At 38.0% G+C, this 11,682-nt stretch overlaps 1 protein-coding gene across 2 annotated transcripts in view; it reads right to left on the bottom strand.

Annotated features, from left to right (window-relative positions):
* Positions 1–622: 622 nt before the first annotated feature.
* NDUFA4 (NDUFA4 mitochondrial complex associated) overlaps positions 623–11,682 on the bottom strand; it is a 32,324-nt gene continuing 21,264 nt past the window's right edge. Inside the window, exons 1-4 of one of the 2 annotated variants that reach the window (XM_004328951.3) lie at positions 7,569–7,758; positions 6,101–6,189; positions 5,343–5,403; positions 623–919 (exon numbers count right to left, since the gene is read on the bottom strand). In XM_004328951.3, the coding sequence (XP_004328999.1) occupies positions 863–919; positions 5,343–5,403; positions 6,101–6,189; positions 7,569–7,610 (249 nt within the window). In that variant the 5' untranslated portion in view covers positions 7,611–7,758 and the 3' untranslated portion in view covers positions 623–862. Of the gene's footprint in view, positions 920–5,342; positions 5,404–6,100; positions 6,190–7,360; positions 7,482–7,568; positions 7,832–11,682 lie in introns of those variants that run through there. The other variant, XM_073809679.1, reaches the window with a different exon arrangement.

Here is an 11,682-nt window from a genome sequence, read left to right as displayed (position 1 = left end):
AAACTTGATATATGACATGGTTAATTCTTGATTAGCCACCACTGAACCATTGAAATGTTCTGCTCATCTGATCATTTGAGATCCAGCTAAAAGGTCAGAGCTATGTAACAGGTAACATCAATATACACCCAAACATTTTCTCTTACCAAATTCCAATTCCACAGCCCATTCTTAAAAAGTTAACTCTCACTCAAAATTGCTACTAACATACTTTCTAGCCTTTAAAAACCTGCCAAGGCTCAGCAGAAGTTCTCAAGAGCTCTTCTTGGCCACTAGTTCCATGGTTAGTAGTGATGGACTCAGATCCAACTACAATCCCCAGCCAGACCACAGCGACTAACAACCTTAAAAATCTTCAGCAAAGAGAATGCCATGGTAAAAACCAGCATTAGCAACTGCACATACTTCGACATCAGCCAGTAACAGAAATCTAGAGGTTTTCATTTTGCCCATGCCAAAGAGGCTTGAATAATCTTGCCAGTCTACATTTCATTTCCAGTTCTAGTTCTTAAATATGCCCTAGTGTTACCAATGGCCTACACACAAAATAAAAGTGTTTTATTAGAGCAGCTTAAAGTCTTATTTTCAAATTACACGAATACACAGAAATTCAAGAAACTCCTTAAATTCTAATAGTTTATTTCCTATACCCTAAGTTATAAAATTCAGAGTAGAGTTTCAGCATTAAATAGTGACACACATCAAGTTTCAAACTATTTATTAATCAGTGTAAACCCCATCACAATACACCAACAGGATTTTGTGCGTTTAGAGGGGAAATATTTCCTGGTTAAGTGGAAAATTGTGCGGATGGCTTCTGGAAGACCTTCATTCTAAGCAGCTTTATAGTGAAACATTTCATTTAGAAGTCTGGACCTTCTTTCTTCAGTTTGCTGTAATCTACATTCACTGAGTAGAACTTGGAAAAGAAAAAAGATATTTTAGATAATCAATCAAATACACAAAGATGGTATAGAAGTTTAAGATTATTTTTATTCAGCTTTCTATAGTAACAATTACAGACATTAATTTTGTATTAGGAATATTTAACAATATTAAAGTCATTCAAACAAAGACATTAAAATTCCAGTTCTTTAATAATGGTTTTGGTAAGGTAAAAATATTCAATCTTCCTCAGAAGAGCAGTAGTAGTATAATCTGGTAGAACCTATAAAAAAATTCTTCTATTTCAAGGTGAATAACTATGAATTTCTTCTGATATATACTTCCAATTCTTATGTTTTTACTTCCATCTCCACTACGTACACAGGTCACTCTCCAACAGAATAGAGAAATACCAGTTATCATCCCTATTTGGTTAGGAAAGGGCTATAAATTTAGATGGGAAAGATTTATAGCAATAAAGATTGGCTAGTAATATAAAGTAATACTTTGTTGTGTGTGTGTATCCATAATTTTTAGATACAAATTGGCCTGCTTTGATGGCTTTTCTGTCCATTTTCTCTCTCTCACTTAGACATTTCCTTAATTTCCTAACCCAGAATGCATCAAAATCAAATTTACACCTGACCACCTTTGGTACAAAAGCTTTTAAACAGTACAGTATTTCTGCTTTTAAATAATACTGTATTTTGCAAACTTTGTAATTTCCATAAATTTCCTTATATTCAACTTAAATTAATTTTAGAAATATATCTTACCATCATTACTTAAAATAACTGCCTCTAACTCTCAACAACTTTAAAAAAAATGATTTATACTTGATACTGCTCTAGAATTCCTACTGAGGAAACATTAGGATTTATACATAAGCTAAGATTTATACATAAGCTATAATCTTGAGTTTACTCATTCTTGTGCCAGGGAAGACTGAATTGTGCTGTAGTTACTTGGAGACTACATTATTTAACTCCAAAAGAACCAAAACTGCAGAATTATCATCATTTTCTTCAGTTTTTAAGGAAGAAGCTCATAAATCTGTGTCCATTATTTCTTCAAACCCTTTTCTTTATTTCTCCAAACATACCCTAACTTCTTTATCTCTAATTGAAAAATTCTTATTTTATTTGACTTTAAAAAAAAGAAAAATTCCCAGGTTGTGAAGCTTATCCTTGAGATACGTACACAGACTTTTATCAAGTTTATAAACATAAAAGTATGAATCAGTCATAAAGCAGTATTTTTTGTTCTGACAGTGTTCTCCTATGAAGCAACTGAACTAGACAATGAGACTTAAAAAGAAACTAACTGTATCATCTCTTACATATTAACAAAATATTAAAGGGAATATTTATAAAAGGAACTGCAGGTTATATTTTAAGAAATAAATATTTGTTGGGCTCTTCTAATAGATCCCAGGCACTGTAGGCAGAATGCTTTATGTTTATCTTAATTATCACAACCTTACTCATTCTTACTTTATAAAAGAAGACACTGAAGATCAAGTTATATGACTTGCCAGAAGCAGGATCAAGCCCCTACACCCAAGCAGAGTGGAAAGGTCACAGGACCTTTGCTAATTTTCTCAACACTAAGCAGGTTTCTGATGTATTTGCTTTTATTCGGTTCCATGTGCCAGTATCAAAATACTCCGTTGAAGTAATTTTCAAATCTGATTTATTTTTCAGCTTCCATGTCCACATTCCTTTTCTCAATTTAATGGTGGCTACCTTTAAGTTTTTTGTAACAACAGCTGGGAAGGCACAACATATTCTGATCTTGGCTTTGGGGCATTTTATTCAGATGATGTGTTGCTAGGCCTTTAATCCTTAAATCCTATTTTAGTCACCTCTCTTGTTTGTATTAGTTAGCTTCTCCTAGATTGTGAAGTAGCAAAAAATAACCACCAAATCTTAGCGGCTTATAAGAAAGGTCTATTTTTCATTCACATTATATGCCATTTATAAGCTGACTGCCCTGTGTTCTCTTCATTCTAATCCTGGGCTGAATGAGTAGCCCTTAACTGTCAATTTGGTCTCATGACAGATGGAAAAGAACAATGGGGGAACTACACACTGGCTCAGAAGTGGCAGATAGCACTTCCCCTCACTTGATTTGCCAGAGCAAGTCACATGGCCAAATCTGATGTTAATGGGCCAGAAAAAAAATTATCTTAGGTGAGGGGAAGTGAATGATAGAGAAAGAATAATCTAGTCTACTAGTCTTCTAGTCTAGAAGCAGTAGTAGGCATCATCCACTCCAGGCTCACAAGCTTCTGGACCTGGTTCCCTTTTATTTCTGCTTGCAAATGTCCCAATTCTTCTAAACTCATCTCTTGGCAAGTAGAGCCAGCAACAGTCCACAAACATCCTGTTTTCCAAAAATCTTTTCTATAACAAACTCTTTAGGCAAATGGTCTTTCCAAGTAACAGCAGGTGACACCTTATCAAATATTTTGCCATTACACGATTCATTTTTCCAGGCTCTAATACCAGTATCTTAGCTATTCACAGCCCAGTCTATGCTGCACACATTAGTTTTTTGTTGCTGCAACGTTCCATTTCCAGCTCACATGGCCTCATATTGGCAGGTATTTTCATGTTCCAGAACATGATAATAATTAGCTTCATTATCATAATCACCTGAGAAGCTTTCTAAACTACATACGCAGAGACTCCAATATGCTCTTTGGTGGAAGGACTAAAGGCCTGTTTTGTTTTCTTTTCTTTTTTAAAGTTTATTGGATGTGGAATCATTTTCTCCAGAATGGACTAAAATTTATAGGAGAGAAAAAACAGGATGCCAGTGTATCATTTTTTGAGTCAAAATGTGACACAGATTAGATGGTTCACTTCAGCTTCACCAGTGCATTTTTGTTTGTTTCTTGTAGCAAGATCAGTTTAGAGACTTGGAAGCCAAATTATAATCAGAAGGTTGAGTGGAAAGCTTGGAATCTGTAAAAGGTGACAGTTGTCTTAAAAGTTGTTGTCATCAGTAATGACAGCATCCATCTCCATCAAGGAGGTATATCTGCTAAGGGGCCCTGAACACTCCTCGGTCAAGACACCTCTTCTTGAGAGTGCTCAAAGAAACTGCTATTTTTTGATGAAGCAGCCTGGTATAATGGAAAATTCATGGCAAGTTATATACTGTAAATGGGTAAATTGTATGGTATGAGAATCACACCCTAATAAAGCTGTCCCCCACCCTTTTTGACATTGCAAGGATTGTTTCTTTGTATCCAAAAATTTTACAGGTAAGTAAAGCTGTGTTTGGGGAATCAACGGTCTCAGATTTTTAACTACATGGATGGACCTTAAGGGCATGATGCTAAGTGAGATAAGTGAGACAGAGAAAGACAAATACTGTATGATATCACTTAAATGGAATCTAAAAAACCTGAACTTGTAAAAACAGAAAGCAGAATGGCAGCTACCAAGGGATGGGGGGGCGGCGGGGAAATTAGGGAGATGTAAAGGTACAAACTTACCACTATTAGATCAACAAGTTCTGGAGATTTAATACACAATATAGTGATTATAGTCAACAATACTTTATTATAAACTTCAAAGTTGCTAAGGAACTATCTCTTAATTGTTCTCAACACAAAAAAGTGATAATTATGTAACATGATAAAGGTGTTAGCTAACACTACTGTAGTAATCACAGTGTAATACATAAATGCATCAAACAACAAGTTGTACACCTCGAGCTTATACAACGTTGCAGGTCAATCATGTATCAATAAAACAAATTAAAAAAAGTAAGTGGCCTCAGTCCATGAAGTTATTCTTTGGAAGAGTAGTTTCACAAACCAGTTTTCCAGAAAGATGTTAAAAAGTTTATCTAGAAGGTTTATGGTAAAATATAAGTTTCAACTGATTTTCATTTCTTCCTACTAATTCTCAGCTGAAATATGTCAACCATACCAAGAAGAAAGAACAGCCAACCAAACTAGCCACTAGATTAGTGCTACTCAAAGTGTGGTCCATGGACCAACAGCATCAACATCATCTGAAACCTTATTAGAAATGCAAATTCTCAGCCTCCGCAACAGATCAACTGAATCAGAATCTCTGGGGATGGAGCTGAAGAAGAAGATGCCTATGTATACTGAGGTTTGAGAACCACTGCACTACACTACCCAAGAACAAAGAAAATATTAAACAAGAACTATACTCTTTTTTTTCTTAGTCGAATCAGTACAATTAAGACATTATCTTCATTTCACATACAGAGTCTAAAGCCTGTGAATAAAATCCTTAGAAAAAATATTTATTAGAAAAATATGCCATTCTAATTTCACAGAACAATCTAGCAATTCTTCTAAGTTCATTGTAACAGAATCTTACTTGCAGATCCAATTTCAAAAAGAACCTACCCCATGACAAAGTTTATTAAAATACAATTTCCAGCAATTTTGAAGCAATTTTGTAGCTTACCTTGTACTGATCATTGGGACCCAGTTTGTTCCAGGGTTCTGGGTTATTCTTTTTGTCCCAACTAAAAGAAATAAAACATTATAACTGTTAGAGTAATAAAACACTATTTAAAACAGTCTTGTACTCAAGAAGCTAACATTTCAAATATATCAATCCCACCTCCTATCAGGTGAAGGACGGTGTTATTTTCATTATGGAGTTGAGAGGATTCATAATAAGCAATCTCACATAATCAATCAGAAAAAGGTACAACACAGAGCCTCTTGGGGCAGTTGTCCTTGTCCCTATCCCTGTCACAAAAAAAACTTTACACTTGGCTTTTACTAGTGTTTTCTATTTCATCAATGAAGTGATATATAGAAAACTGCATAGAAAAACAATGAAACAACCTTTTCCATGCCTGTTCTTTTACAACTTCAGAAAGAAGCATTCCCTATTGTGGAACACAGGCAAAAAACACTTAAACATACCAGCAACCCTGACTGTTTTATAAAAAGTTATTATTATCTCGATCCTCACGTTACAAAATAGGTATAAGCAGTTCTAATCAACCAATGAGAAAATGAGACTCAGAGAAATTTAGATAATTTCATGAACCAGGAAAAGTAAATGACAACAGTAGAACCGGGATCTGAACTTACTGTATGACAACAAATTTCAGGTTCTTTCTACTACTTGATGCTGCCTCCCTAAAAAGGCTGTGGCTCCTGAATCAGTTTGATAAACCACCAAAATTCCAAACATTTTCAAGCACTTACCTGACATCTGGATTGAACAACGCCAGGCGCAAAACATACAGTGCTGCTCCAGTACCTCCCGCTCCAATAAATAGGAAGAGGGGGATCAACTGGAACCAAAAACAAAATAGACAAGAATCAAGAATCATCTTCAAATACCTACATACTGATAAAAATAAACAGAAAGACTACAGTAGTTTCTACACATTGATTTCCAAGTCTCAAGCCACCTTTTTATTTTTTTAAAAACTTTAACAGCTTTATGGAGATTTAATTTACATGCCATAAAATTCATTAATTTCAAGTATGAAACCACCAACGATTTGTACTAAATTTATAAAGTTGTACAACCATCGCACGATACAATTTTAGAACATTCTCATCACCCCAAGAATCTCTCACGGCCACTGCAGTCACTCCCCATCCCCCCCCAGCCTCAGGCAACCACTAATCTGCATTCTTTCTATCTCTACAATTTTACCTTCTCTTCAAACGTCTTTTTAATCTTGTCTTAAAATTTGAAAAAATATAGACCTCATATTGAGATAAGATTTCTTATAACTACATTCAAAAGAAAGAAATGTAATTTCCAAAGGATGTAAAGATAATTCTGGTTTAAATGTAGAAAAAGTTACATTCAAATTTTAAATTTTCCCAGAAAATATATCGCCTTCTTCACTTAATATTTATACATCACTCCCATTAAATTTCCCAACTCAAGGCTTGCAAAACAAGCTCTTGGCAAATGACTTAAGCTTGCTTCGATACAGACGTTACGAAAAATAAAAATTCTGTTAAATAAAGAGTCTGAATGAGCAAACAAAAACACACCTATTATAAATACCGGTTTTACGCATAATCTCTGAAAACGTACTGCTACCAACGCTTAATGCGTCGTTAGGCAACTGGGTTTAAGATAAAAATTAAATACTGCGTAATTGATTTTTAGGGCCACAGCACGTTTATATGCAGGGAAAAATGTGAGATTCAAAAGAACTCAACTGCGATTAAACTCCACACTACAAAAATCCTCCCAAATATCAAGACGTCCAGACAAACTGAGCATTCCAAGATCAGGGACCTTCATATTTGCCTCAAAGCCTCATGGTGCAATGCAGTGAATACGAGACTCTAAACAGCACAACAAATACGGTGCCTGACCTTTCCTGGTCTTTAACCCACACAGCGCACAACTATCCCTCTTGGTCCGACCAACCTGCAAGAGGACGCGCGCCCACCACACTGTTCCAACATTTTATTTTCCTCGAGAGCGTCCCTCACCTTCCGTGTGCCAGGCCAAACCCCGCAATGCAAGGCCTGGAAGGTCAGAGCTCAAGGTCTTGGGGCAACCAGCAGAATATGACAAAGTGAGACAGGGTCCAGACAGAGGAACGGTAAAAGGCTGCGAAGGAGAAAGCTCAGGGGAGGCAGCCGCAACCCGACACAGGATGCACAAGTGAAAACACTGGGAAAGGGTTTAAGAACTTACGCTAGGATGCTTCTTGGCCTGACCGATGATCTGGCGGATCATGGCTGCGGCAGAAGCCTCGAGTCCAGACGGAGAGAACGACAAACTTGCAAAGCCCGGGACTGAACAGCCTTCGCGCCGAGGAAGGGCGGACGTCCAAAGTCAACCAGCACCTCCTATCTGAAGGACCCCTGCCTCGGAGGACGGCTTGCGACAGGAGGGCCCGGATAAAGCTGTCCTAAACAGTGCCTGCTTTGATCCAGCAGCTCTCGCGCCCGCCTAACCTGTCCAAACCAACAGCGTTCAACTGCAAAGTGAAACATTCTCATTCCTATGCTACTCATACTTCTGATGGGTAATTTTTTGCGTCAAAAGTAGAATCCTCCGATTGACTACACAGGCACTTGCTCGGTAGGCCCCGTGTTTAAAGAGGGGGCGGACAGGCGGACGCACGGGCCTCGTGCTCTGCGAGCCGGGTCCTTTTACTAGCCTCCAGGGAGCCAGGTCGGCGCGCCGAGACGCTGGGGACGCGCGTGCGGCTCGGGCGCCGGCTGCTGTAACCGCCGCTGAGGGAGCTGCGAGGCGCCTTTGGCTGCTGAGCGCCGGGCGTCTGGAGGGCAGGTCGAGTCTCTAGCCGCCGAGGTCAGCCACTGCGGTTTAAAAATACTGCAGCTGCTTCCTGTCCTTGACTGTCGTTTACGGGCAGAAATTAGAAACTAGTAAATGACTTAAAGATGGCAGTTGTCCTGTCACTGTGATCTGTAAACAGTTCCTGAGCCTCGCTTAAGTGTTCAACGCTGAAAAGACCTTTGCGACATTGCCACTATTCTCTCCCCGGGCCTGAAATTGAATTCTAAAAATATGTTTTTATTGGTCGTGTCGCTACACATAATCTTTTCCTGTACCCCAATACAATTGTCATTTATCTGTTTGTTTTTGTTTTTTAACCCGGAAGTCTTCCCTGAGACGGGCTTTAGTGGACACTCTGAACCCCCTCCAACCCCATAGGTAACTTAAAGCATCAATCAAATGATCACACAAGTAATTGGGCCTGGAAAGAATAGGAAAAGTCACCTCTGAAAAAGTAATGTTAGACCTGAAGGAGTAGACATTAACCGAGTGAAAGGAAGGATGTAGATATACAGAAGAGAGGTAATAGGAGTGACGGTCTGAAACTAAAGAGACTTTTTTGAGAAGCGGAAGGAGGTCTATACGTATGGTTGGAACTTGGAAAGCAAGGTGGGAATCAGATCTGCTGGACCAATGGTCATTTACACAGCATGGGTTTTATGCTGAGAGCATTAGGGAGTTAAGCAAAAGCAAGATGCTGTGGTTTTAAATGATTGCCTGGTCTATGAAGAATGAATTCGAGGACATAAACATGAAAGGGGAGGGACTGGTTAAGGGGCCATTACAATAGTCCCTGTGAGATAATGGTAGCTTGGACTAGTATAGGGGATGTGATGATGACGAAAAGATTCCAGAGATATTTAGGATGTAGCACCAAGACTTGGTGATTGGTCAGACATAGGGGAGTGGGAAGATGGGGGAGTCCAGGATAGTTTCAGAGGTTCAGTTCTGGCTGTGTGGATTTTGATGCCTATTATTGAGATAAGGAACAATAGAGAATGATGGATATGTATTTATGTAAAACCCAAGTGGACTTCTGTAGGGCAGAAGAGACATATAAACTAGAAGAATACATTTAGGACTCTATTTATTTATTTATTTAAGCCCACCACGCGTCTTGTGAGATCTTAGTTCGCCAACCAGGGATTGAACCCGGGCCCTCAGCAGTGAGAGTGTGGAGTCCTAACCACTGGACCACCAGGGAATTCCCTAGGACTCATTTTATTAATAGGAAATGAAGTCATGTGACTGAATGAGATTGTTTAGGGAGAGAAGGTTGAGTGACAAGAGAGACAAAGGACGTGGAGCTGGGGAATGCCAATATGCAATGCTTAGGAGAGGGAGATATGGCTAGCGAGGTAGGAAAAAAATAATAAGTGGTGATTATTAAGATGACATGTCATGAAGCTTTTGAAGACTGGTGTCTTTTTCATTCATTCAGTAAATCTTTATTAAGTACCTACTCTGCATCTGGCACTGTTCTAACTAGGGAGATAGCAGTGAACGAAAAAATTGTTCCTCCCGAATGGAGTTTACATGCTGGTTAGGAAGACAAACCATAAACAAACAATTCAGATAATTTTAGAGAGTAACAAACCAATAAAATACAATAATGAGAGAGAAGGACATGGGGGAGTGGAGGAAAGAAGTTTACTTTAGTGAGAGTAGACATGGAAGTTTCCTCTGAGAAGGTAATATTTGAGCTGAAACCTAAATGAAAAGAAGGAGGTAAACTGCTGAAGATCTGAGGGAGGAATATTCCAACTGTCAAGAAAAATGGTTTTGAGATTTTAAAAAATAATAAATAAAATGCTCAAGGGAGGCCAGTGTGGCTGAGCCATAACAAAATGAGATCAGAGAGGTTATAAAGGTCTCTCTGACATTGACCTTATAAACTATGGTAAGGAGTATGGTTATGTTAAAAGAAAATATCAGCACAAAAATCATAAAAGATACTTAGAAGTGAACACAGAAGCCTGATAGCAATAAGTATAGGTAGGCTTTCATTAAAGAAATTAGAAGCAGAAGACCTTTCCTTGCAATATTTTATTTTTAATGATAACACTTGGTAATAAAATAAGTAGGCATACAAGAATGCCACTGTTTAAGGGGCCATTGTTAATAAGAAAGTAAAATCCAGTGGCTTTCTGTTAATAAGAAAGTAAAATCCTGTGGCTTACTCTTTTGTCATTGACCTAGTTTCTAGAAGTAACAATAATATAGGTAGTCAAGTGATGCCTTTGGAATTGTTAACAAAGCAGGGTTAGAGAATATAAATTTCGTTAAAAAAATTTTTTTTTTGGCCATGTGGCTTGGGGGATCTTAGTTCCCTGACCAGTGATTGAACCCGGCCCTCTGGCAGTGGAAGCATGGTGTCCTAACCACTGGACCGCCAGGGAATTCCCTAAGTTGCATTAAAGATTAACCAAAATGTCCAATTGTAAAAGTTTAAATTTTGCACATTAAAGTTAGGGGAGTCTGTGAGCAATATTTTAAGCAGAGATTGGAAGATTAGAAGTGACAGTCTGGAAAAAGAAGCCATAGTAGAATATACATATTGTAAAAACAAACTTTAGCTTTAGCAGTAGGATTGGTATGTGTGGTAGATTATATTGTGTACAAATACCTGCTGCCTCTCCCTGGAAGGGGATATCACTTACTTGCCTCATTAATGTCAGGCTTGATAAGATGACTTGCTTTATTCGCAAATGAGATGTGAAAAGTAGCCTGTGTCATGCACAGGCAGAAGCTTTAAGAGTCAACAAATGCCGTGTTCTGTCTTTTCTCTCTGCTACAAGATCAGCAGTGTTGTAGATAGAGCCTTCTGTGTCAGGCTGAAAACTACTTGAAGCAGATATGTTGCTGACCTACGGTGGACATGTACTGAGAATGAAAAACAAACCTTTATTGTTGCAAGTCACCAGATTTGAGAGTAGTTTGTTACTGCAGCATAGCCTAGCCTACTGTGACTAATACAGAATTTGGCACTGAAAGTGTGGTGGTGTATTATCATGATAAAAATCCTAAAATATATGACATTGGATTCAGGACCCAACAACGTGTGATGAGGTAACTATTACCACAGGCTAGAAGGATGGCAATCTTTATTATGCAGTGCTGGAACATTTTGTGAAATAATTCTCAATTAATTAGAAGGCAGTTAACATCCCTGATGAACTCAGAGCTCTCAGTGAAATGGCAGGCAAAGGGTATGTTAGGAACATGTATCAGTTACTATTCTCAACAGTTGACAAAGTAGTGCAATAGAAAGAAGGACTCAGAAAATAAGTGATCCGTTTGCAAGTTATAATGATAGAGAATGGAGCATCTAGAAAGTTAGAGAAAAAAAAAAAGGGAGATTTGCTTCCATATAGATGATATAGCCTGAACAAGGCAGAAGAAATAAAAGTTCATAGTGTAAGTGCATCATGTGTAGAAGGAATTGAGATGAGTTCAATGTGAGGGAGCTTACGTTGCATAAGGAGGAGTTATAGAAAATGAAATG

The sequence above is a fragment of the Tursiops truncatus genome, chromosome 9, assembly GCF_011762595.2.
Source record: "Tursiops truncatus isolate mTurTru1 chromosome 9, mTurTru1.mat.Y, whole genome shotgun sequence".
In the NCBI taxonomy this organism is placed as follows: Eukaryota; Metazoa; Chordata; class Mammalia; order Artiodactyla; family Delphinidae; genus Tursiops; species Tursiops truncatus.
This window is presented reverse-complemented; position numbering and strand designations above follow the sequence as displayed.